The sequence below is a fragment of the Micropterus salmoides genome, unplaced genomic scaffold, assembly GCF_014851395.1.
Source record: "Micropterus salmoides isolate LMB-PRFRI ecotype aquatic unplaced genomic scaffold, ASM1485139v1 Ms_hic_scaffold_13, whole genome shotgun sequence".
Taxonomy (NCBI): Eukaryota; Metazoa; Chordata; class Actinopteri; order Centrarchiformes; family Centrarchidae; genus Micropterus; species Micropterus salmoides.
In genome coordinates this window covers 165,929-193,744 of record NW_024040374.1, presented here as the reverse complement: position 1 = coordinate 193,744, position 27,816 = coordinate 165,929, and the positions used below count along the sequence as shown (strand labels likewise).

Sequence of the window (27,816 nt, the reverse complement as noted above, 5' to 3'; positions counted from 1 at the left end):
CCTGCGGCTTTATAGAGGCGTTACTGAGTTTTATGGTAACTATAGTATCTCCAAAGACTAATATTCCTCTTATATTCCTGTAAAGGCTTTTATTGTGTGAATGTGGTTCTCAGGTGTGGCTTTATGATCCTTTATAGTGTTTTAAAATCCCAGAACGTCCCATTTTTATACATACAACATAATGTCATGTGGGATTTTTGTATCTTATCCACACTGCTTATCATCTTCATGGCTCATATATAAAGATATCTTCTTTAGCCTCACAAAACACAAATAATTCTACTTTTATTTCTTCTCTCCTGCATTTGAGATCTCTAAACTGTAGGTACTGAAGAAGGCAGCTCATAAATACTACTACTTAGTCCAGTAATACACATCATTCATCAGTAAAATAATACTCTAAAAGGGTCTCGAGCTTCACAAACAGTATCTACGTTTGATCTACTTTTAACCTGCATCTAAAACCTTTTAGAGGATGTAAATGCTTTGTTCAAGTGCTGGCGTTTTGTGCAACTTCAAGTTCAGACGCTTCCTGTCATTTTCATAATGAAATCTCATCTCTCAGTGACCCGGGAACAAACACAGAACAACTCTAAACGTACATCAGATCAAATCCTACCTGTAGAAGAGAGTAAAAATGAATGTTTCTACATCAGTCTGTGAGCAATGAAGTCATTTCATATCATAAAATATCACAAAATAATAAACAATCAATAATAATCAAGTGCTGCAGGTTTATATAAGACTAACAGAGCTGATTGGTAGCATCACACTTTGTGTGCATATGTTATTGAGCCTCAAAAAGTAGTCTGCTACTACTACTAATAATAATAGTCTAATAATGATATGTTTCTGTGTTGGAGGCCTTTAAATAGACAGACTCTCACTGTCAGTAATTACGGTGTCTGGCTGCAGTGATGGATCCTGTCAGATCAGTATGGATCACATGGATCTCCTCCTGTCGGCTTCTTATTGACTTCGCCTTGAAGGGGCCAGCAGCACGAGGAGACGTTCAACCGGCTTCTGGTGCATTTTAGAAGTGGCTTTAGGCTATAGGACACAGACACGTCTCTGGGTTAGACGTTGTTTTCAAATCACACACCAGGACAGGGAGGAGGTGGAAAAGGCAGCCTGTGGAGCGACTGAGCGGAGCTGCGGAGCGGACTTGATTTAGCACAGGAAAGAAAAGGAGAGGCGACGATCCAAACTTGTGCAAAAACCCGCAGGACTTTGGTGGTGACGCGGAGCCACAACTTCATTTATTCCCAAACAGGACTTTGGATTTATTCCACTGCTTCTTCCTCTTTAACGCGTGAACCCCGCGGCCCACATGACCCCTGGAAGCTTTTATTAAAAAAATAAAGAAAACATGTCAGAGAATCATGTCCTCCTCCATATCGATCAATAAGCTCTCTCTCTCTCTCAGCCTGATCAGTTTCTTCTCCTGAGCTGCGGGATCCCGAGAGGAACTCACACTGCGCGCACACACAGACACACACACACACACACACACACACACACAGCGGCGTCGCCGGATTCCTACTTGTGAAACTGCGCGCGGAGCATATATGCTTTTCTTTCTTGATCAATAAGCAGAGTGTGTGATCAGTTTCGGCTCTGCAGGGTCAGTGCGCACAGTCCGCGGCCACACACACCGACGCAGTCCGGCGGCGGAGAGCGTGGAGGTCCCGGAGCTCGGAGCAGACAGGCTGGGCGGAGGAGCGGAGAGAAGGTGGCGCTCCTCTCTGCGTCCGGGACACCGACTCTCTCTCTCTCTCTCTCTCTCTCTCTCTCTCTCTCTCTCTCTCTCTCCTTTACCGTCTCCTCCTGCTGGAGAGAAATTAACGTAAAGCAGCTGTCGGTTGCTTTAGAGGCGAGGCGGCCGTCTGGCAGCTCAGGGATCCCGTTTTGCCTTCTTCTTTCTTCCTCGTCTGATCTCTTTCTCCGGGACTCCGCCGCTGCTGCTGCTGCACCGCGCCCTCCGTCCCGAGCACCGAGGAGCCGCACCGCCGCACGCCGGCCACAGCGCACCGCAGGACGGATAGACATGTTGCCGAGGTCCGCCGGACGCCGCGGATCTCCGGCGGTTTGAAATGCACTTTCGGGACGTTTTGGAGATTTGCACCGTCCACCACCCCCACCGGCCGCTCTCGCCTCCCCCCTCAGCTCCGACACCACACCGGGCTTCCCTGTGATTTATCCCTTTTTTTTTTTAATTCTCTGACGGGACTTTTCTCTTGTTGCTGGAGATGTTCTTCGTGTCTGGGCTGAAAGTTGTGCGCTCCCCGGCGGAGGGCCTCTAACAGGTCCGGACAGTACATGTAACCCGAGGCGGGGTCAAAGTTCAGCGCTGGTTGGAAATGTGAAAGCGAAGGGGGCAAAAGGAGGGCTCTATTTCCCCCTCTCTCACTCCTTCATTTTTCTGTTCTCCCCCCACCCCCCCACCCCACCACACACACACACACTACACACTGCGCACACGCACGCGCGCACACACTGGCTGGAGTTACAGTGACCCACACACACACACATAAACACACACACACACCTTCCAGATCTAAGATTAGATCCGACAGATATGTATTCTCCGCTATGCCTAACACAGGTGAGTCTGCTTAAAAACTTTTTCTCTTGTCTTTAACGGTGTTTGTTTGCAGCAGAGTTCAGCGCGAGCTCTCCTATAGGCTGTGTACTGTGCTCTCAGGGCTGTATAGGCTCTATAGACTGTTCCCTATAGTCTGCACACTCAGCTGCAGCTTCTCTTCTCGCACTCGAGCTGCCGTCTTCCTCTGCGCTGCTGCGGCAGCAGCACATGGCGGACGGGCTCCAAAGTTCCTGCAATAAATTGCTTATCAGAAGCGTGAGCGATCACTTCTCTCCTTCCACACTCGTGTCGGCGCCTCTTCCCGCACAACCTGCGTGTTTTTTGGAGTTGTTTCTGCGGGTTGTCTCTGTGTCTCTGCGCTCCGTCCCGGCTGCTCCTCTGACTGAAGCCACGGCTCGGGGCTCCCGCTGCCCGGCCGGGCGGACCCGAGCTCCGGCTCAGAGTTTGTGCTTCGGGAGAAGGTGTTTGAGTCTCCGTCTTTAACCTCCTCTCTAAACTTTTAAATGCCAAAATGTGCGTTATTTCGCGTTTCTTTTCTCTGCACGAACTTTCCCCCCCCCGACACACGCTATGACTTCAGCTCCAGAGGGAGACACACATGTATGTGCAGCTTGTATTTTTTAAAGCTCTAGTTTATGACATCGGTTGTTTCTGGACTCGGGTGCGAACGAGGCTTCATATTTGTGCATGAATGCGTGAGTTTGAGTGTCCTGACGCAGGATCAGCGCAGACAGGGAGGATGGTTTGTCAGCTGCAGCGGGGTCACTCCTTTATCATTTTTTCTTTCTGGTAGTGTTGAAACACACTGCAGGTTGTTGATCCTGGTTTGTAAAATCAGAGTGAATTTGAGCGTTAATTGTTTCCTTCCTGCTGCTGCTGTTCAGGCCTCACAGAGGAAAACCTCAGGCCTGACAGAAATGTGTCTCTGCAGGAAGAAATAAACAAAATGTTTGTGTGGAGAGGTGAGCTGAGGTGACACAGCAGACCTGCAGCAAGCAAACATCATCAACCACCTTTAATCCAACTGTTTTTACTCCTTTAGACCTCCAAACCAAATGACTCCTGATTTATTAATTATTACTAAATTAGAATAAAACCAAGTTGCATTTTTATCCATCAGTGTTAAATCTAATTTTCCTCTTTAAAAATAATTCACTCTTACCACAGTGTTGCGTTCAGGGGCCAGAGGTTAGGCAAGGATTTAAGAGCTTTTTTTGGGTGTGACCTCATGGAGAATTTGGCTTCCTCTTGTAGGAATTATCTCTTAATCTGCTGAAATTAACCACAGCCTCTAAGAAATAGAATTAAAATTCTAAACCTGCAACAGAGCAAATACTAATAAACAGATTTATAAATTTAAATGTTTTTATTTCTGATACATATTTTAATGCACCAGTTATTTAAAATGTAGTTTATTGCAGCGATTGACTTGAAATTAAATTAAATTTCATATTTTATTATTTAACACTGAGATTAATTTCATTATTTTCAGAAACTAGATAATTCACTGATATTTAATAATAAATCTGTGGGTTTATTGATCCTGGCTGTAAATAAACAGGGAGAGGAGATCATTCATTGAGCATGTAGATATTTTATGACTTCACAGATTTCTGCTGCAGCTTCGGTGAATCCAAATCACCCCCCCACCCCCACCCCCCAAAAAACACCACAGATTTGGCATCTTGATTTTCTGGTCGAAGCTTCAGTCTGTTGTGAGACACGTTTGAAGACGATCTCAAACTGCAGGAACGAACACGAGCTTTAACGTTTAATCTGATTATCAGGCAGTAAAACCGATAATCAGCAGACCTCACTTATAAATCCTGCTCAGCGCCTCACATGTCTTTGCTGCTTTCAGTGATCCTTCTTTTTAATTTAATTATTTAAGTGTTGCTTTTTAAAAAATGTATTTCTGGTATTTTTGATTATTGAATGCACATGTGTGTGTGTGTTTGTGACACGCTGCTCATGTATAACCCTCAGACAAACACTGTGCTGTTTTATAATAAATATAGATTTTTAAGTTAATATTGGCCCAAAATATCAGCAACTGCTGATGTATATGAAAAAACCTCTCCAGGTTGAACTTAAACGTGAGCACTTCCTGCTGAAATATCAGATTCAAAGACAAATAAATCAAGTCTGAAACATTACGTCAGTGAAGGAAACAGTCAGCAGGGGGCGCCCTCACACGAAACCTTATACTGGCTTTATGAACTTTCTTTTATTGTGTTGAACTTTTTGGGTATTTTGTGGCATTACGATAAACTTCTTGATTTTTACAAACCAGCGTTCCAGAATTTGTCTGACAAAATCAGAAAGTTTGTTTTTTATTGACGTCGGGTTAGTTTTTAGTTGCCGTTTCTTAATTTTTATTTTTAAAAGACAACATGGGGCAATATCAGAACACAGTTAAATTCTTTTAGGAGCATTAAAGACAAAAAATAAAAATACACGAATTAAGAAATAAACACAAGCGTGCAGACGTGAGTGACTTCACACCGACACGAGATTCTGATCTAAACTGGATTTTTGTATTTGTCCAAAAAAAAAGATTCCACCTCGAGATCTCGTCTTTGCATCCGCACATTTGCACACATTTGTTTAATGAACGTGAAGATGTTCCTGTGGAAGATGCACAAAGGTGTCATTTGTCCTTTTATTGGTAAAATATCTGTGGAACGTTCCTTTGCTTGTTTAACATGTTTCCCACATTCTGCTGAAACATTCAGACGTTTCTTTAGTTTTTGCTTAATAAGTCAGCTGTGTTTTGGCGAGGGTGTGTGGCCGTGATGTAGATGCAGTTTGTATAAATCTCCCTCCTCGCTGTGTTTTTTGTCGTTGAGGCTGCCGACCTCTTCCTCCATCACCAGCCGTTCACGGCGAGACCTCGCCGCCGGCTCATTTGGGCCTCGCCTGGCGAGCCCCTGCGCCCCAGTGACACACTGATAATTCCCTCACTGTGTCGGTGTGGGTGTCAATAGACGGGGAGGGAGGCAGGGAGGATTACCATTATTGCTCTCCTAAATGACTGTTATGCAGGGGGTTGTTGTTACAGGCCGGTTATTTGGAGCCCATTACATCTGTCACCAAGGTGCAGAGGGGGAACGTGGGCGCCTCAGTGCAGCTCTCGGGCTGCGCTCGCAGGTTTAGAAACGCTGATTTGCTCGGAGGGAAGACGCTGAAAGAAAGACTGACCCTAAAAGAGCTGAAGAAAGAACCCCGGGGAGACGCACGTCCACGTTTTTAACCAGGCGGCCTTTTTTTTCTTCAGCCCTGAAATCTGAGCCTCTCGCAGCCAGCGGAGAAAAGAGGAGGAGATGATTTTCACCTGGTTTTCATAAAAAACGAGCTTAAATGAAATGTCATCTTCTTGACACAGACGCAGCAGTCTGTTTCCGTCTGAAGCTTTAAGATGCAGAACAAATTACTGGCTGAAAATAAACTGGGAACAAGAAGGAAAAAACAGAAACACGGTTTTAAGGCCAGATGTGAAAAGAAGGGACTTGAGCTAAACTGGACACACGGAGAAGAACGGAGTATTTTGGGTAACAGAAGCTGAAATATCTGAAACATAAGAAGCCAAAAAACAAACGCCTGTGGGCTGAGATAATTTAGTGTTTCCAGCACAAATAAATCTATAAATGGGTCGTTTTGCTGATTTTTACTGCAGAGATCTGCTTCGTTCTCTTATTTGAAGATCCAGGCACAGATTTACAGAAAATTCCTGAAACAAAATGCAGAACTAGTTTGATTATTCAACCAGAAAGAGTGAATATGATCTCATTTTGAGAGGGTTAGAGGTCAGAAGGCAAAATGATTTTGTGTAGACAGATATTGTTGTGAACAAAACAAATTCTTCCTAAAATGTTTTATTTTACCAAGGAGGCGGCAGAAACAGCCGTTAGGTTGAGATTATTTCACATTTCCAGTATAAATCAGCATATATTAAAGATGATTTTTATTCTGGTGAAACTATCTGCTTTGTTTTCTTGAACCCTCAGAAGATTCTCTGACCAAAAAGGCAGAATTTTCTTTAGTTTTGAGGAACTGAAGCAGCTTTTTAAAATGTTTGCAGGATGCAAACTGCAGAAAATCTCCAACTAAAGTCAGCGAAGCTGCTAAAATGTTGTATTTTTTCCTTCGTTTGAAATAACTCCATGTTTCCACAGTTTTCTGGAATCATTTTCTTGACACAGATGCAGAAACAGGATTATTTTTATTTCAAGACACATTTCAGAAAACATTCCGAGGGGAAGCTGAAAACAAGAGGGATTATCTCACCCCGCCGGCAGAAAAGCACGGTTTTAAGGCTGAATGAGAGACCAAGCGACTTGTTAAGTGGGATTGTGTGTGCGGCCGACAGACAGAGTGTGAAAGAGCGGCGGAGGAAGCGGCGGCGGAGGAGGATGGTGTGAGCGGGTCAGGAAGCTGAAACGCTGCACTGGGCTGTGAGGAATGTTGGTATGTGGCTCCAACGAACATCCAGAGCTGCCGAGCTGCAGATCCACTGTGGAATGTGTGTGTGTGTGTGTGTGTGTGCAGAGACGAGGCTGAACACATCATCCGTCCAGCAGCAGCCGCTCGCCGTCCTAATAACTGCCCGAGGACTCACACACAAACAGAAACACATCTCACTGCGAGCAGAAACCACAAATAACAAAAGGCGGCGTTCCCGGCCGTCCTGCAGAGAGATTTCAGAGCTCGGGAAGCGGCTGCAGGTTGGCTGCAGAGCGGCTGGAGGCGCTTTTGGAGACAAACCCGCTCTCCTGGACCGTCTCCAAGAAGAAACAATGTGCTGTATTCAGACCTCTTGACAAGGGAGGGTGAACAATGTTATATTAAAAAAAAAAGCAACGCAGCTGGCGCTCTAATGCACAGCCTGTAGATAGAGTTTCCTCTTCAGTGTGAGAGCTCCGAGCTGCAGGTTTCATCTGAGAGACTTTTTAAAATATGAACCCAGAAGCTTTAAAAACTAAGATCATCTAAATGTGTCACAGCTGCAGCGGGTGACAAACACACACTGTAGTTTATTCTGACTCAGTCCCACACACACCGTCCTGCAGGAACCAATGGGCAGAGAGGAAGTCAGACAGAACTGAGAGACGGACCGACAGAAAGGAAAATGTGCACCACCCTCCTTATCCATTAACTCCAAACCTTCAGATTTAACTTATAATGCGGTCGTCTCCTTCTTAAAAAGTCATTTTCGTTTGTATCGAGTCCTTCAAGCCTAATATATTTTACATTTTAGCAGCTTGCTAGCTTTAGTTGGAGATTTTCTGCAGTTTGCATCCTGTAAACATTTTAAAAAGCTGCTTCAGTTCCTCAAAACAAAATAACATTTTGCCTTTTTGAGAGAATCTTCTGCCATGGAAAAAACTAAGCAGATGGATTCACCAGAATAAAAATAATCATGAAAAACCGACACAAAGAGATGAATCGCTGCACTGGACTCAAGAAAAATGATTCTAGAAACGTTTGATTTGTGTTGGAACCGCGTCAAAGTTTTGGCTGTTCTGTGAAGAATATCTCAACAAATCGGCTCGTTTTCTTGAACCAACTTTTGCCTTTCTTGATTCTTGTGCAGCGACCAGCTGACAATTGTTTGAAGAAGCAGTTAAAACAAAAAGATTTCTGTTGGAAAGAGATCGAAATAAAATAAAACGAGGTTTTTAGGACGAAAAAAACATTTGTGAGAGCAGAGATAATACTTCAAAAGCAAAACAAGTTCTTTTCAAACTGTTGAAGCAGCTCAGTTTTCTCCCTGTGCTGCATTTTTCTTTTCACCCGTCTGAAGAAGGAAGGTTTTTGGGACTCATGGATACAGAAAGAATTTGATAAGAGGGTGATTTTTTGCAGTGTAGGCTTCTGTGTCCATGCACGCTGCAAAAAAACCAAACAAATCCCAATCTTTTCTAGATATCAGTGTCTTTAAATGTTCAACTTTCAGGACTCAGATGTGACTGCGTGCGTACATGTGTGCAGAGTGTGTGTGTTTGTGTGTAGTTCATGATATAGTGTCCACATGCCACCCCAGTCGGAGGCATTTGCACGTATCAAGATGTGTGTGAGCCTCTTTGATCTATGAATAGACGAGTGGGTTTTTTTTCTCAATACGTGGCTCAGGAGGAGGAGGGTGGGGGCCTCCAGCCTCCCTCCCCCTCGCCTCCATCCCGTCCTGCGCAGTAACCCTCTGAGGGGTTTTATCCAAATAAGAAATGTTCCATGAAGATGTTTTCAGTCTGAGCTGAATGCCTTTTCTGCCCGTGTTTAGACGGACTGAAATGACAGGTTTGATCTGAGCGTCGCCACGGACGACCGTCCAAACCCTGAAAACAAAAACATATTCACGCGGCCTCACCTCATCTCAGTTTTACTGCAAATCCCAAATTATTAAAGGCACATTCATCTAGACTTGTTTTTTTTGTATCCAGGCGGCTGTTTGTTTCCATTTATTTCTAAATCTCAGACCTGAAACTCGTCTTTAACTCGTCACACCTGTATTTTTTTGTGTGTGGTGATGAAGCTGCAAATACAAACACTTAGATGGAAAATAAAAACCTGGCAGAAAAAGGAAAGCAGAGATAAATTTCACTGATATATCCAAGTGAAATAAATTAAAACCAGTAAATGTCTTTCAGTAAATTAGCTTAAATATGCATGAACTCTGGTATGATGCAGTTATTTAATACTTTGCTTGATTGTCAAGTCCCAAAACTTTCCAATGAAACGTCGGCTCGGGTTCATAATCTTGTTGGCTTCTTCTTTGATCAGAGAGTTCCTGAATCTCACCAGCTTTGGACTCTGCTTGTATTTAAACAACATAACATTTGGAATGAAAAGAGGTTTGTGGGAACATTAAATTCAGTATATTTCTCAAAGGGAGGTGAAACCTGCGTCCTCTCTGCACCCAGCTCTGGAGCTCGTTCCCCAGTTCAAGCTTCTTTCTAGCTTCTTCCCAATCGTAGTGCTGCGACCTGTTGCAAGAACGGTTCCTCTCATTTCTAGAAAATTGGAGGAGAAACTGGAGAACAATACATTAAAATCTAATTATCTCGGCACGCTGACTGAACGCTTTGCTTGTTTTTGAATCTGAATCTGAGGCTGAACAGTTTCAGCTGTGATCAGAGTTCAGCTCGGCGAGTTTCTCCTAATAATATGACGTTAAAACCTCTGAGTTAATGAAGATTTGTGCTTTTCATCTCCTGACTGAAGCGTAATCTGCATCTTGTTTGTGTGCCGTGACATCGAGCAGTAAAGAGCCTTTTTTTTTCCTTCCAGTCGAATGTGTTCATCTACTCGCTCAGGCCGGCCCGGATAAGGCTGGTTTTGTGGTGCTTTTTTGGGCTTGGGAGGAGGAGGAGGGGGGAGCAGGTGTAACTAACCCCAAAGTGGGTCTAATCCACGACATGCCGTCTAACCACATTCCCACCCTAATAACAGCGCCGCTATCATCAGCCCAAAGCCACATAATGCACCTTTAATACACCTTTAATCCTCCGCATGGTGCGATCTGGGTTTTCACTCGCTCGGTTGCCTGGTGTGGTTTTTTTGTTCGGGGCTGGCAGAACCCCCACAGACCCCGCATTCCTGCCCGAGAGCCAAGAAAGAGGCGAGACAGGCTGAACTGACGCTGAGGAGTCTGTGTGGAGAGAGACAAACACTTTTTATCTGCTTTTACTTTAAATGTGAGAACGAGGACTCGCTCTGCGGTCAGCCAGCAAGAAATGAACAGTTTGTGTTCTGCGTCCTCCTTCTGTCCTCCTTTCTTTCCTTGTTTTCTTTGTTTCCTTCTTTCTGTCTTTTATTGTTTGTTCCCCTTCTGGTCTCCGTGCTTTCTGTCCTCCTTTACTACTTTTGCCCTCCGTTCCTTCTCTTCAATACTTTCTTTCTCTCCTTCTTTGTTTTCTTCTTCTTCTGCTTCCTTGTGTACTTGCTACATTCTTTCTTTCTTTCTTTCTTTCTTTCTTTCCTTCTTTCCTTTTCTTTTCTACTTCTTCTGTACTTACAACTTGCCCTGCTTCTTTTAAAATCTTTCCTTCTCTCCTTCCTGTCCTCCTTCCACTGATCGTTTTGGGAATTCTCCAGCCGTTCTTCTGCACTGCAGAAATATTTGCTCCGCCATTTTTGGAAAAACTAAGATGAAAATGGGTTGAAATCTTGAAACTGGCAAGAAAACAAGTTTTAAGAGTGCTCAACCTCTTCAACCCTACGCAGCACTCATTATAGTATTTTAAAATGTAGTGGAGATCCCAACATTTCCAAACATGTCAATGTGTGGGTTTAAATATTCTTCAGTGTGAACATCGTGCAGCTTCAGTGAAGAGATGGAACAACATGACTAACTTTATATGTGTATATGTACACGCTAGTGTCACACATACGTTTTCTGAATTGTTGCATTGTTGGTCCCTCACCTTCTCACCGTGTCTCTCCTCCTCTTCCGTCCCTCAGGATGAATTCCATCCTTTCATCGAAGCCCTGCTGCCCCACGTCCGGGCCTTCGCCTACACATGGTTCAACCTGCAGGCCCGCAAGAGGAAGTACTTCAAGAAGCACGAGAAGCGCATGTCCAAGGAGGAGGAGCGCGCCGTGAAGGACGAGCTGCTCGGCGAGAAGCCCGAGGTCAAACAGAAGTGGGCGTCGCGCCTCCTGGCCAAACTGCGCAAGGACATCCGGCCCGAGTTCAGGGAGGACTTCGTGCTGACGGTGACGGGGAAGAAGGCGCCGTGCTGCGTGCTGTCCAACCCCGACCAGAAGGGCAAGATGAGGAGGATCGACTGCCTGCGCCAGGCGGACAAAGTCTGGAGGCTGGACCTGGTCATGGTGATTTTATTCAAAGGGATTCCCCTCGAAAGTACTGACGGGGAGAGGCTGGTAAAGTCTCCTCAGTGTTCGAACCCCACCCTGTGTGTGCAGCCGCACCACATTGGAGTTTCAGTCAAGGAGCTGGATCTGTACCTGGCCTACTTCGTGCACGCAGGTCAGTCCCAGAGTCTTTTCTTTCTGTGTGCGTGAGTGTGTGACGTGAGGCTGAGCATGTGAGGAACAAAAGGTGAACGACGTCGACTGCAAACGTGACGAGCTCGTCTGGTGAACGTCACGCCGACGGCTGAAGTTTGTTTCTGGAAACTGAAACGTGTCCTGCAGGTGTTTCGGCCTCTGGCTCCGTGTCAGTTTTCTGTTCTTGACTTTGCAGGTGAAGCTTTTGTAGCCGTTCCTAATAAATAGATTGTTAGTGAAGGTTATTGTAAAGCCGATCGTTTGAGTTTCTGTAGTAACTCTGGATCAGTGTTTCTGTTGGGGCTGTCCCGGAGTTGACTCGGTCCTGGGTTTGTATTCTTTGAGGGATTTAAATGTCACATTAAAACTCACCGGTGAACTTTTTCACGTTGCCACGCAGTTGATGAAACTTCACGTTCGACGCGGTTTGTTTATCTGTTAGTTTGAGGATGAAAATCCGCCTTCGCCTCGCAGCAAAGCCGCTCTCTGTCTCTGACACAAACTGTGTTATCTGCTGCAGACAGGCAGGAGTTTCATCAGCGGTCAGTAAAGCAGAAGTCTGAGGAAGGAAAAGAAACGTCTCTGCCAAAAGCTCCTCACGCCGGCTGCCCCCTCCCTGCGAGCAGAGCAGGTCGGGGTGTTTGGGTGAAGCTGGCACACCTTTCAGGACGTGGTGAGGGGGAAAAAAAACCACAATTATCTCCGGGGCGATTGCTCAGCACGTTTCCCGATTTCCGTCTGATTCCACGGGAAAATAATTTGGCTGGTTGGAATATTTGTGCGTGCAGCAGCGAGCGGTGGCAGAGGCATGTAGATGTTTGGCACATGCTTTAAATACTTGGCACGGAGCTCAGTCAAAGTTTGTTGGAGTTTTCTTGACTTAGTCGGGTAAAAATTATGTTTTAAGGTCAACTTTCGGAGTCCTTCACCAGCCGGCCGGGGTTGATTTCCATAACCGATACTTAAATATGTAATTCTAATGGTTTTGGACCGTAATTGAGTCCCTAAAGTCTCATTTCCTCACAGCAAGTTAAAAGTATTCCAACCTGTTTCCAATGTAAATCCAATACTTTAAAGGATTCTCTAATTCAAAGTTCATTCTCGACCTCGAGGTCCGTTCAGTAGCTGTTTTACCACCTTTCAGTTGTCTCACATGATCATCAGCAGGTGCAGAAGTTGACTTTTTAAACCAACATGGAGAAATTAAGAATCTGCTGAGGAAGATCATGGGATGTGACTGAAAGCTCCAGAGCTGATTCTAAATGCCACAATTGTCCTCTCTTGTTTCAGGAGACAGACAGCACTTTAAAATAAAGTTTTATTTCTGCCGGCAACAAGTTGAATATTTACTTTTAGGGTTCAGATACATAGAGAAGTTATTGAGATAAGACAAATTTAAAAACACACGATGTCGTTTGTTTTCAGAAGAACATTTTGGAGTTTTTAGTTCTGGTCGTGTTTTTCTGTGGAGGGAAAGTTTCAGCTGCGAGCCGTCAGCAGACACAAACACTCAAAAGATCTCCATCCCTGAAGCTTAATTACAATCATTTCCTCTCACAGACTAAAGCCTCTCTGAGCTCCCGTCCTCCTCCTCCTCCTCCTCGGTCTGTCAGCTGTGTACAGGTTCACACTGAGCTCCCTTCAGTCCAGCGTTGGGAGGCCGAAACGCCTCCGACGCTGCTGCAGCCGCTGGTTTGTGGTTTTATTTTGTTGGTTGAGTTGGAGAAGCTCTGACCCTTGCAGAGGTTTCGGTTTGAATAAACTCAGACTCAGAGGGGGGATCATTTGTGGTGAAGTCTTCACAATATGCATGTGTTTTTTGCTAAAAGTAGGTTTTTACATTTGAACAACTTTTCCCACCCAGATCCTGAAGAGTTTTGAGGAGTTGGCAGCGTGTTGCTTCTTTTGAATGAGATGAGAGGGAGAACAGCCCCCCCCCCCCTCTCCTCCTCCTCCTCCTCCTCCTCCTCGCCTTCCCCCCCCCCCGGTCTCGGCGCAGGAGGATCAGGTTTCATCCTGCCTCTTATTTAAGGCAGCGGAGCTTTTCTGGAGCGGCGGCGTTGATTAAAAGCCTCGTGAAGGCAGACCGACCTCAGGGCTAGCTGGGCCCGGAGGCGGGGTCTGTCAGGGCAGCCCGAGTCGGTAATTAAATTCATCCCCGTACCACTGACTCAGGGTCGGGGGGTGGAGGAGGAGTGTGGGGGATAAAGACCAACAGCGTTGCCAGTAGAAACCACAGCGCACCACCAACCATTTTATTATTGAATCCTCTGAGCGCTCAGCAGCAGCTCGCCAGGAGGTTCAAACCTCAAAGACGTGAAACCTGAAGTCCATTTAAACTTTCTATTAAGTTTATGTTCACTTTCATTTTTAAAGAGTGAACAAGTAGGTTCAGGTTTGTTACTCTGCCTGCTGTCTCTCCTGTCGGGAAGCAGAGCTGGCTGGATGTGACGATGTGTCCCTCCTAAGACATCGCTGTTGTTGTTTTACTTTACTTCCCTGCTGCTCTCGTCTCAGACTTGAGAGGAAAACTTTTTTAGAGGACGTATCTGCAAAGTCGCAGAATGTTGACACTGAACGAATCTGCACATTAACTGTCAACAAATCTCATTAGCTTTCGCACAATGTCCCAAAACTAAAGCGTGAATAATGTCTTTGAAGTTGTGTTTAGGCTCTCGCAGGTCGTGGTTAATGTCAGGGAAAGATGACGGACAAGAAGACAGGATGTGTAGAATTTTTCACGCTATGACAGATTTTTTTATTCATACTGCTCAGGAAAAGTTTGTTTTGTGGACATCGTCGGTTGGTTATATCTACCGAGGGCTCTCTAGCATGAGCTTAGCAAATTCACAGCTGCATATGCTTGACCCTCCTAATGGCTAAACCTGACAGCCAATCAGAGGCAGAGTAGGGCGCAGTCTGACAGCTGAACACGTTACTGCTGAAAAAACACGTCTGCATCTGTGTTGTTCACCTGCAACCAGAAATGTTAAATAACAAATGAAAATGCTTTGAGAAAAGTTCATTTGCACTTATTTATTTATTAACTATTTAAAAAATCAAGCTACTAATTATATAAAATGACCCCAAAACGTGCACACACCAGTCAGCAACTTTAACAACTTTTTCCGTTCTCTTATATTTTTATATTTATAAATTTCACCAAAATGCAGGAAATTAAATGTTTAATGCGTGAAATTCCTTTTTTTTTCTCCTGACCAGTTCGCACGCCTGAACTTGGCCTTGTTTTGGTTTCAAAGTGAACATTTTCACGTTAAAGCGAGCTGATTCAGGCTCAGACGTTTCGCATTTTGCATCAATTTAAAATCACCAAAGATGACGATGCAGTTCGCAGCACCAAGAACTGGGGCCTAGTCCGCACGTACACGGGTAGTTTTTCCTCCTTCGTTTAAAAATAAATCTCTGTCATGACATGAAAACGCAAAAACACGCTATCAAGCGCTGCCAATAGCACGCCAAACCACCAGGCGGCGATACGACCCTAACCGTAAAGCCATGTTGGCCAATTAGAGTCTAATAAAATCGTAAACAAAGCAGGCAGTGGCGCACGAGGCAAAAACTCGTTTCTTAAAATCCTCACCCTGACAGGAGTTTTCAAAAATGTTCGGTTTCAGTGACCTGATCCTGCGTTTCCGTGTGCACGAATGGCCAAACCGCGTAGAAAAAGTCACGGTCTCGTGTAGACGGGGCCTGAATCCCTGTCCAACACACCTGAAACTGTCGGAGGAGCTGGGGACCGTCTGAAAAGTGACAGATGATCCATTTCAGTCATCAATAACTGTTTTGTTTTTCAACATGGAATCTCAAACCACCGCCGACATAGAAAGTGACCACGCTTAAATATTTCACACCTGTTGAGTTTGTAAAGAAAATTAATTTATGAGGCACTTTTCAAGGTTGTAATTTCAATAACATGCTCATTTATGAATATACTGACATCTGTCCTGGACAGTAACCCCCACAGCTGCTCTTAGTAATGTTAGATAATGTTTTAATAGTGTCTGCTGAAGGACTTATTAGGGATTTATTGTTTTGTTTTTGTTTTTTCGAGTGTTGAGAATCGTGAAATTTCACTGTATTGGTATCAACTACTAAATTTGTGGTGTCGCGACATCCTACCTTGAAGTGTGTGTTTCTTTTTTGCACTTTTTATAGATTAAGTGATTCAATAATTGATCAAAATGGCAACGGTTCTTAGCTGCCGCATCACACGTTGCATTGTGGACAGTTAAAACCCGTACGACCGCTTGTCAGACAGTTTTGCTGCAGATTGACCTACGAGTGACTCGCTTGAGGGAAATCCGTTGTGCACTTGTTCAGCTGGAAGTTGGGCGAACAGCTGAACAGGAAGGAGCCGCTGAGCGCCGAACAGGTGGCGCTTTCTCGCTCGCTGCAGTCAGCCATGAAGACGCACAGAGGCAACAACCCTCCATTCATACGTCTGAGCAGTCGCTGCGAGTGTCTGGTGTGTGCGTCGAGTGTGTGTCCTCAGGAACAAGTCCGGGGTCAAAGGTCACCCAGCCCCTTTCCTCTCGCTGATTTACGAGCTCACGGAGGGTGTCACTATCACAGGAACGCTCAACACGTGCTGAAAGGTCGCGACCCCTATCATCCGCCGTTTAACCTCTAGGATAAACACCCCCCCCACACACACACACACATTAGCAACCAGTGGAGAGCACACACACACACACACAGAGCTCAGGGGGGCGTGGTCAGCGCCGGTTTGTGAGCGGCGTTGTGAACAAAAGGTGGAGAAAGGTCGCCTCGGACACTTTGCGGTGATTTAGAGCCGCCGCCCGCCTGAAAATAAAGACATTAACGTTTATTACAGTTGAGATAATATTTATGTGGGCGGTGAAGTCAATTAAAGATAATTCGAGAGATGGAACCATAAAAGTTTGATAGACATTAAAGTTAGTGTCTCTGCGGAGAATCACTTCGTCCAAAAAGGCGACGTCCATCAGTCTGCTGACGTCACCCGACGTTTTTAATCCACATGTAGATTCGGAGACGATCGGAGGACGTATTCAGTTCCTTTACTCTGGTGATATTTTATATTTCTCTCCATCTTCAGTCCTGAGAGTCTCACAGCCTGACGTCTCTTCTTCCTCTGAGCAACAGAAACTATTTACGCCCATCAGTGAGCCTCACTGCACGCTCCTTCATCACCATGAACACACTGTGCTTTATTCTGACGCCGTCCTGCTGCCCCAAACACTCACTACAGCACCACATGTGGATCCATCCACCGCTGAAAATAGTCCCCAACAAATGCACTGTTTCCTCCTGTTTGTCTGGAACTACAGCGAGCAGCTGTTTGAGGTCAATTACTAAGTCTTTTTATAATATGAAACTAAATATCTGTGAGGAGTTTTTAAAGATTTACATCTTCAGGAGGAACCGACGGGCGCGAAAAAATAGAAAAATATAGAAAGAACTTTAACATGTAAGCAGCATTATAATATTGCATCTGTTGAAGCTGATTTTAACTACTTTATATTTGTTATTTATATTATTTGATACATATCTATATATATTTGATAGGGGTGGGAATCACCAGAGGCCCCACGATACAATATTATCACGATACTATTGTGACTTTTTTCAAACTTTAAATTGTGTCCTCAAAGGAAAACTCTATTTTTAGTGATTTTATTATTACTAAAGTACCAAAAAAGTAAAGTTTTCATGTACAATTTAAATAATAAAAGTCGATACTTTTAAAAGATCTATCGACGTCCGTGTATTGCCACGGAAAATATCGCGATACTTTGCTGCATCGTTTTTTCCCCCCACACCCTAATATTTGAGTAGTTTAACGGATTCTCTTCCCCAACACAATGTAAAGTAGTTTTATAGTGTGTCAAGTCTTTTTCAAACAATGCATGGCTTTATGTTCATATGTAAACTCTTAATATGAGAAACGTAACGTTTAGTAACATATTTCTACGTAAAAAAGTTAACTTAAAAAGTACAGTGCTCGAGTACACGTCCTTGGTTACAATCCAGGACTGTAAAACACTATAAAACATCGTCTTCCTGTATTGTCTTTTAATAACGTCGGAGTGCAGCCTTTTTCATTATTATCTTGGCGTCTCAGTTGGGTCTTCAGGAGCAGCCAATGGGCTCGGAGCGTAGAGCCGCAGACAGGAAGTCAGACATGTTGTTGTTGGTTTGGCTCTGCGCAAGAAAATATGTAGAAAAACCTTTCAGCATTTTCATACAGCAGCTGGTGGAGCTGATTTAAACCACTTTATATGTGTTCGAGTAGTTTAACAGCACGTGAAGTAGTTTCATAGTCTTTATGAAACAATGAGAAACTTAAAGTTCAGTTGAATATTTCCTTCTCAGGTAGAAGTATAAAGTACTTCAGTGCGTGAGTACACGTCCTTGGTTACCCTCCAAGCCTATAAAACATCGCCTTCATGTATTTTCTTTATAATAACTTATAATAAAGTGCATTATTATCTTGGCGTCCATCTTCTCTCTACATCGATGTGAGAAGTCTCTCTGGGATTGGTCAGTAGCGGCGACTCCATCTCACCTCACAGGCTTCTCCAGCAGCACAATTGGAGGATATCTGTGTGTCGGGTAGATAACGAGCCGCGGGGTCGGACCTACAGAATGTGAAGGTTTCCAGAGCCGCCGCCGCCGCTGCCGTTAGATTTTTATCTCCCCGTCACCTTATACGACCCTGCAGGGTTGATACCAAGCAAACAGCAAGTGTGTGTGCGTGACTGTGTGTAAAGACGTCTGACCCACTTCCCCTCCGTCCTCCTGAGCTCTTAAAGAGATTTGGAGCTTCGTCTCTGAACTAGTTAGTGACCAGCCGTCCTCTCAGTCCACACGCCAGACTCCGTTTAACTTCCTGCGGCCGCCCGACCGTCTCTGCACAGCCGACACACGTGAACACAGCAAAAGACTTCAAATGCCTGATCGTTAACATTCAGACATTAAGCTGTGTTTTTCAGAAGAGATGCAGGTTTTAGCCTCAACAAAGATTTCAGACACAAAATCCATTTGGAAACACGCTTCACAGCACGTCCTCGTACCTGAACCACACAATAAGTCGATTTCCAAGTCACAAAAATGTCAGTTTGAAAGTACCAGTCTATGGAAGCCCAAAGCCGCCATCGATTCCTGTCTTTATTTTACTCCGTTTTCCCGTGATAACGGTTCTTAATGGTAATTTCAAGGAGCTTTTGGTGTCACTGATTAGCTCAGTTGGTAAACTACATGACTCATAATCTTAAGACTGCAAGTTTGATCCTCATGGAAGACCAACTTTAAAAAAAAAATAAAAATCTTTTTCATATTCCTCTTCATCAAAGTAGTTATGAAGACGACTGATTCACACGCTCGCAATTAATCACGTGCTGGAGCGTGCGCCTCCCGGCGATCGGTCCACATTCATCAACCTGTGGACTTTTCATTTCCCCATCATTCCGCTTCTCATTCAGGGGAATCCATGTAACTACACATTTCCTGAGGAATGAAAACACAAGTAACTACAGAAGACTAGACGTTTGTTGCTGAACCAACCAGGACTTGGCATCTTTCTTAAAGGAGGTGAAGTTTGCAGCAGTTTTAAGTGTTTAGGAAGCAAGTTCATTTTTTTTCAAGTGTCTTACAGGAGGCAGTTTGAGTGTTTGTGTGTTGGACGCTGTGATGCGGCTTGAAATGTGTTCATTTTTGTGTACGTTTAGGTTGAAAGGAGCGTCCAGATGCAGCTGACATCTCCACTGAACCGTAACTCAGAGCGCGTCGAGCCTGAGAAAACAAACTGTCCCTGTAAAGTGACATTAAAGGACAGAGTCAACAGGTCAGAGCAGTCAGAGAAACCTCAAAGATGGCAGCTCATGTGTGAGGTTTTCCTTTTCGCTGAAAGAAACAGAATCTGCCAACAAGTCTGCGGTGACTGTTGGCTCGTCTCCTCTTACAGACGCTTTATGTTTCCTCCTCCTCCTCTTCTTCTTCTCTTCCTGCTGCTGCCGCTGCTCGCCAGTCGTCATGTGGATCTGTTTAAGGCGAGCGCGGCGTCAAAACCACAGGCGCTGTTGTGGTTCCTGAAGTACACACTGTGACCACGGGGAACACCCCCCCCCCCCGACCCGCCACCAACACACACAAACACACATTGTACCGCTCACGGTCAATGAGCCTTCGGCCTCATTCATAAAATGAGCACACAGTCAGTCGACGCTCTGGGTGTCAGCAGGTCGACCGCAGACGGACGCACGGAAGAGGAAAGAAGTTTTTATAGCAAAGGAAATAAAGTGAATGAACGTGAGGAGGAAGTTAGAAGAAGCACTGAGAATGTTTTGGTTTGGGTTGGAAAAGCCCAGATGAATGTTTTAAAGCTCCTCAGCATAAAATGATATAATAATAATAATATTTGTCTTTAACAAATGAAAAGCATCCAATAAGCATCTTGTTGATTTAATCATAATCTATATCCAGATAATATCCATTTTATTGCAGCCTGTTTTCCATTAAACTATTACTATTAGATTTTCTGTCAGGATGAAAGCTCGGATGGTCCAGCAGAAACTAGGGATGTTCAGCAACCGAAATTAATCGGGTGAAAATAGCAAAAAAATCACTTTCTGTGTTCAGCCTGATAAGTCAAAGGCTGAATAAATTGCGGCTCGGTGTGTGAAAGCAAGCGGACGCTGTTCTGCTGAACTGTCTCCAGCACATCCGCTCCATCTGTGGCTGACTTCTTAGAAAAGAGCCGCTTTGAGTGTTTCTGTCACTCGTCTGTGAGAAGGAGGTTAAGCTAGAATTTGCGCCTACATTTGGAGTGCACACGTATTCTAGCCTTTACGGTAAGTGAAGCGGCCCAGAGCGAGCTGACGGGGCAGGTTAGAGACTTTATCCTGTCAGTTTGTCTCTTTAGTGTGAAGAGACGCTGTGAAGTCTTCATGTTACAACATTATTTATCAAACCGGGTCGGACTGGATGGATTTAGCGTGAGGAGGAAACACATGTGACAACGTCCGGTTTTCAAAATAAGGCGTCTGTACAGGATGGAAATAAGATTAACTTATTATATTCACAGAAAGTATAAAACATGTTACATGTGTCCATTAAAAGAAAATGGACTCATGTAATTTACTTTACCGGACCCTCTCGGGCCCCGGACCCCCCCCCCCCCCCCCCCATAGTCTCTCCACATCCTGTGGGAACCATTGAGGAAAAAGCACATTTTGACTATTTAATTTATAAAATTGTGCAAAATAAATGGAAGAAAATGTGAATGTAATTGTTCGGTATTCAGGAAAGTTTTTCATTATCTTCAGCTTCAGCCAAGAATTTTCATTTCGGTGCATCCCTAGTAGAAACACGTCTCTTTCCATTCATATAAGATATTTGTAAAAGAAACTCAAACTATTTCAAACTGCACAAACCTTTTCTTTCGTTAAAGCTGCCCTACAGAAACAACTGTACTGCGCACGTTTGATGAGTTTTCTTAGTAGCTGAACTTCTCTTGAAAACATTCAAATTATTCACAACATAAGAAAACATGCAGCTAAACCATGCCTGCGAATAAAACAGTGGCTCTGAAACTGGGGCGGGGGGGCATAGAGTACCTGCAGGGGCGCATGGATGTCGAGTGGACCTAAAGTTGCATGATTCATGATGTGGAATAAACAGATAAAGGGCTCTGATGCTAGCCAGCCTGAATCTTCGCGCTTCGTGTTGTTAAAATCCACCTCTGCTGGAGTCGGGGGGGTTGAACTTTTCTTTCGGCTTCTAAAGGGATGGCGTGACAGAAAAAGTTTGAGATCCACTGGAATAAAGGAAGGGAATACCCCGACAAAAGTAGCTGAGGGTCAAGAGGGTTCGATTTAACGCAGTGATCTGATCTGAACATCAGAAAGGAACATTTTCCACAAAGAAGCCAGCTGATACAAACACAGAGTTTCTACATGTGAGATATGAAACAGTTAAAAAGGAACCCGTTTAGAGGCTGTGAGATGAGTGTTTTCCAGTTCAGAGCCTACAGGTTGGTATTTTCAGTGCCCCTCCCCTCAGTGAGGCAGATATCAGCTGATCCGTGGCGTGCAGTCCGGTAAAGTCAGGTAATCCGGTTTAAAGTGTATTGTCAACGCTGAGCTCTCTGTGGATTTCCCTGCAAATATTCCAGTTTCTGCTCGAGAGGCCGGCTGACCCCCGAACACAACACACACGCCCTCGGCCTCTGTGTGGGTTTACGGCGTTTGAAGTTGAACTTTCATAAAAATAAACATGGTTTTGAGTCGATCTGGAGGATTAAATTTAATCTGTTCCTCGGTCAAGAGTTTGTGATTCAAGGCAAACCTACCAGAACCCGACCCGGCTAAATGAATTCTCACAATAAAGAGACCCGATATGACTCGACCTGGTCCAGTATGTGGTGGACCTGAACAGACGCAGTAACACGAGTCAACCAGACGATGATGAGACTCCACCTGGATTCTTGGCGACGGTGGCCGGAGGGTTAGTGGAGCGGGCTTGTGACCAGAAGGTCGTAGCTGCGATCCTGGCAGACGGGTTAACTGGAGACTTGGGTTGGATCTCGCTGACCTGTTAGGACGCCGCGGCAGAGAAAAGAGACATTTAGTTCTGCATGCAAGTAAAACATAAAGGTGTCCAGTAAAAGAGGACAGGAAGAGTTAATTTATTCTTTTCTCTTCTTCTTCGTCGCGCTTCGTCCTTTCTGTACGTCCTCTTTCTTTTGTTCTACTCAAGAGCCCTTTTTCTTTTTAATTCTTGCTACTTTTCGTCCTCTTCCATCCTCTCATTCCTCCATCTGCTGCTGCTTCTTCTTCTTCTTCCTCCTCCTCCTCTCCGCCCGGGAACATTCCCCTCCTCCGCCCTGCTCGCTGATCTCTGACACTCTCTCAGTCCTCCAAAGGTCATCCTGACTGTCTGTTTGCGGAGGTCGTCCTGCAGGAATGTAGCTGTTTTGCAGGCAGTGATTTGTATCAGGACCAACCCCCTCCTGGTGGCGGTCCTTAGCAACACAGAACCCCCCCCCCCCACAACCCCACGGCAGTCCAGACTCTACCCGTCTCTGTGCCAGTCGTGCCAACAAAATGGCGTCTGGCTCCTTTTCAGTGTTTTGCTCGAGATGAAGCATTTGAGCCCCAAAAACCAAACAGAAAAATCAAGCTGTGATTTTTTTTGTTTGTTTGTTTGTTTGTTTTATTTCTCTGCCACCTGAAAGCTGCAAAAATATTTAATCAAATGTTTAAAAAAGTCCAGCATTTAAAATGTTACCGAGCTGAACTGAACATCAGCAGTTCGTATTTTACAGAATGCAAAGGGTTGAAGGGTTAATTGCACGAGCAGGAAGTCGGCTTAATATTTATTAGTCGCCCTTGTGAACGTTGCATGATGTCATCTCGCTCTGCAGGAGGAAGTAACCCTGATAGTGATGTCATTATCTCGGCTGGGGTTTCTGATATACAAACACAAAAAGACCGCGTGACAAACTGGAGGTGTGGAGTTTGCAAGACACTATCCAGTTGCATCCTGGGAAATGTAGTATCCAGTGTTTTGGGGAGTTGCACGTCCTGTGCTCTTCTTCTTCTTCTATCCCCTTGCAGTTCTCTTGTCTTGACTGCGTTAAATCTTCCCCCAACTGTTTACCCCATCGATGCTGTCCGCGCTACCAGCTCTTAGTAGTATCGATTGTCACTTGTAGATTTCGTGCTGTAATGACGCTTGAATGTTGGTTCCTCAAATGAAAGTGGATAAAAGCATCTGGCAAATTTCTGATGAGCGAGCCTGTTATTATTAGTAGTATTACACTCTTTGACGCACTTAACTCAAAGTTGAGAGGGTCTGGGTCTGAGTTCCTGACAAAGAGGGTAAAACAGTCAGAATACTTCCCTCTGAGATGTACTAGAAGTAAAGTCCCCTAAACTGTATCAACCTCTTGAGTAAAAGGACTTAAAGGCGGGTCTTGGTGCCGATATCAACCAACCACGTGTTGATATCGCGCCGCTGCCTCTGAACCTGCAGCTCATCTGTCAGATTGTAGTTCTGAATGAGACTTTTCTCCTCTTGTCTCAGCACTCAGAAGGAGACTCAGTCCTGAACGTCTGGACCTTTTTCCACCTCTGTTTTACTGAGTGTGTGCTTCTGTCTGTCTCCGGCCATCTTGAAAGGCTTAGCGAGAGAGCCGTGTGCCAAGAACCCCACAAACCCTCTCACCAACACACCCTCCCATTGTGCGCGAAGCCGTCGGGACGCCGCTGTGTGAAGCGAGCGTCGACATGAACCAGGACAGCTGCGAGCGTCTGCAGGGAAACTCTCCACAGATGGTGGAGGGAGAGAAACTCCAGCGCGCCGTATGGCTGCTGAAAAATAGACGAAGGAGAAGGAGAGGAAGAAGCAGGTCGGACTGCGATGACGCCATGTTGGAGATCATTCTGAGCTCTGTCTTGATTCGGCTCCATGGAGATTCAGACGTCTTCGCTGACGCGATGTCGCCCCCCGCTGGCCGGAGTATCGGACGTGTCGTGAATAATACTGTCGACATAGAGCGGCTTAAACGTAGATTTTTCTGCTGCTGCCGTTAAAAAGACACTTAATTAAGAAGTACATCCCGTCAATCACAGGGGAGATTAAAAGTTAAATGATCATTCAGTCAGTAATTCATCCACTGAGATAAAGTATATATAGTATATACATACAACATATATACAGAATAATACTTTACGGTGCTTTAAGAGTGTGTGACGTCTGGGTTTGTGGAGGAGCTGTGATGTTATTAATGAATCTCTGTCCTTTTTTTACTTCAACAAAAGTGGCTCATTAGTTAGAATCTGATTAGAATGATTATGTGATTAATTATACTCTGAATATTCAGCAGGTTTTTTTTTTCTATGCAAGGCTTGGCAGGAGAGGGAGGCGGCTCTGCGTGAGTCCTGGACGACCAGATAGCCTCGAACACCCAAAACACAAAAAACAAAAAAAAAGTGTTTAAAGCAACATTAAAAATATCCCGGAGTCGAACATCCACAAACGGAAGGAAAAAAAACCTTTGGAGAGTTTAAGCTTCTTTTTTTGGAGGGGGTGGGAAGCGAGCGAGAAGTCGACCTTCTCAACGTGGGAGGAACGACACGACGGGAGGATGAAACCAAGAGGGAAAAAAAAGTTAGGTCCAAAATTTAACAAAAATGACTAAATGAAGGAGCAGCAGAGAGAGAGAGAGAGAGAGAGAGAGAGAGAGAGAGAGAGCATCAGTCAGGCTGAGGGTCGAGCTCTTTGCATATTTGAGAAAAAACCGTGCGACTCTTTGGCCCGAGTCCAGGAGGTGAAGCACACAAAGAGCTCATTCTGTGAAACCAGGACGCCTTTTCTCTTGTTTTTGGTGTGTGTGCGCCTGCAGTCGACACCGTCAGATGTTCATTTTTAATTATTGACAAGTGAAGGATTAGTGGAGGTCTGGGAGCTGATAACTGAATTATTGAACTGTTTCTCTCCAGCGCTGCCCTCGGTCGCTCCGTCTGCGAGCACAGCCCGATGTGTTGGGGTGGGTTCAGGGGTGTTGGTGAATAAAAGTGAGAGCGGGGATAATGAGGCCGCGGCGGCTCGACGTGCCAAGCCACAAGGCGCTGGCAGCCGCCTAAATCCCTCGCTGTTTATCTCGTGGACGCTGCTGCTGCTGCGGTCGGGAAAGGAAAACATAAAAATTCAAAACCATGAGAGGAGAGGAGTGTGTGTTGATGTTGATCGAGGTTCAGATATATTTACTTAATCTGAGGAAAGCTTACGGTGTCTTTACACTGCTGTACGTTGACACCGAGACGACAGAATTCCTCCGCTAAACGCCCCTCAAAGCTAACGTTGGTTTGTTTAGTTAAACCACTGAAAGTCTGACCTGATGTTTCATTTCTCAAGTTGATATTTTACCTTTTTAGAGCTAAAAAAACAGACAAACCTTCCCAAATGTTCTCCAGTTAAGACATTTTCCTCTTCATCAGAAGCCACACGAGTCTCCTCAGACTCCTCAGTGAGTCTTCGTTCAGGGATTCGATGTCAAAACTCAAGTTTTTCCTCAAGAACTGACCTCGAACATCTGATCAGATTCATAATCTAGTTTACTTGTTCTTTGATCGGATGGTTCCTGGTGTAAATTACTTTTTAAAACCATTTCAAACTGTTTTATTTTGTTTACGTAACTTTAGATACTTGATCCACTCACAAGATATTCTGACTTACGGTCTCAATAATGGATCAAAATCCCAGAAAACACTGCACCGAATTTTGTTAGAGCCTCCCTGCCCGGTGAACGCCACCCAGACTGTATGTTAGACATTTGTATTCACTGATGACATCACTATGACATCATCGGGTTTATTTACTGTACTGTGATCGTTCAGGTTGTTTCTCTGCCATTACAATCCAGGCTGTGTGATGTAGCTGTTGTGTCCTCGGTAATGGATACCACAGCTTTTTGTGAGCTGCTGCATCTGTGTGTGTGTGTGTGTGTGTGTGTGTGTGCGTGTGAGCTCGCCCAGGTCGTCAGCTCGTTAGCGCCGTGTGATCGCCGCGTCCGACTCCTCCACGGGCGGCCTCCGTTTTATTCACACACTTGAAGCAGAAAACTGTTTTCAGAGACGAGACAAAAGCTCCACTTGATTAAGCCGAGAAAGTGTCTGGGAACGTGGGCCCCGGCGACCGAGCTAATTGGTAAAAAACCTACCCCCTCCCTTCATCTCCCTCACCCTCCTCCTCTTCCTCCTCACCCCCCCTCTCCGGGGTCTCCCACCACCTCCTTCGTTGTGTTTTTTTTCTTTGGGCGCTCGCTGTTGTCGTTCTTCTCTGGATCACAGTCGATCTAATTGCAGTACAGTGGCCGTGTGAGGAGAGGAAGAGGAAGAGGAGAGGAGGAAGAGGAGAGGATGGGGGGGTAGGGGGGAGGTGCAGAGCCATAAGTTCTCTGCTTTTTGCAGATAAAGGGGAACAAACTGAATCAGTCACCCACGCCATCAGCTGTTTGACCGTGCTGAGCTCTCACCCCAGTGCCTTGGAGCAAGGCAGTTCTCTCCCCTCTCCCTCCCCTCCCTCTCTTCCTCCCCCCTCCCTCACTGTAGGACAAACAAACAGGACTCTGATGATAAGAGCATAGATCGTCCCGCTGACGGACAGGGTTTCCAAAGGATGACAGCAGGGGTTGAGTGCTCAATGGCCACACACACACACACAGGACCTTCCCTTCCTTCCTCCCCCCTGAACCCCCCCCCCCCCCCCCATAACCCGCTCTGCGGCTTCCTGCTAATTAAATTCCTGCGCTGTCCATTAGACGGATAGAGTGAGCGGGAGTGCTGACTCAACACAGGTAGGGCAGCTCCTCGCCGTAATGGCTCGGAGAGCTCGAGTGCCCGAGCAATTCATTTGGCCGCCACGTTTTACACATCCCTGGGTCACCGCAAGCTTTCAAGGGTGCAGAGAGAGGGAGGGAGAGAGGAAGGGGGGTGTATAAGCTAATACCGTCAAAACGCTCTAATTCTAAAACGGACACTCGGTAAAGGCTGTGTCCTCTAAAAAGTACTGACATGCTCTTTCTATAGGCTCCCTTCCTCTCTGTTCGTACTGCAGGACTTCCTGTCTCGTCATCTGGATGTGCACTGTTCTCTTTTTTAAGTCAGTGTGTATACGATTCCTGAATTTCAGCTTCAGTAAGCCCACGTGCTGTCATATGCTGAAACAGGTCATTTTCACAGCAGAAAACTCTGCCTATTCAGATCAGGGTTTGAATAAAGTTCAGGTTTAGGGTTTGGATAAAGTGTAAGGTTTGGTCAAGTTTAGGATTTGGTCAAGTTTATGGTTTGGTCAAGTTTATGGTTTGGTCAAGTTTATGGTTTGGTTAAGGTTTGGGTTTGGTGGAGGTTTGGGTTTGGTCAAGTTTAGGGTCTCGCAAAGTTTAGGGTTTGGTTGAGGTTTGGGTTTGGTCAAGTTTAGGGTTTGGTGGAGGTTTGGGTTTGGTACAGTTTAGGGTTTGGTCAAGTTTAGGGTTTGGTGGAGGTTTGAGTTTGGTCAAGTTTAGGGTTTTGTCAAGTTTAGGGTTTGGTGGAGGTTTGGGTTTGGTCAAGGTTTGGGTTTGGTTAATGTTTGGGTTTGGTCAAGGTTTGGGTTTGTTTGGGTTTGGTCAAGTTTAGGGTTTGGTGGAGGTTTGGGTT

General features: G+C 45.1%; 1 protein-coding gene across 1 annotated transcript in view; it reads left to right on the top strand.

The window, feature by feature from the left end:
* LOC119900200 (nuclear factor 1 A-type) overlaps positions 1–27,816 on the top strand; it is a gene marked incomplete at its 3' end in the record, with an annotated part of 203,665 nt that overhangs the window by 68,153 nt on the left and 107,696 nt on the right. Inside the window, 1 exon segment of the mRNA XM_038714955.1 lies at positions 11,066–11,594. Within this exon segment, the coding sequence (XP_038570883.1) occupies positions 11,066–11,594 (529 nt within the window).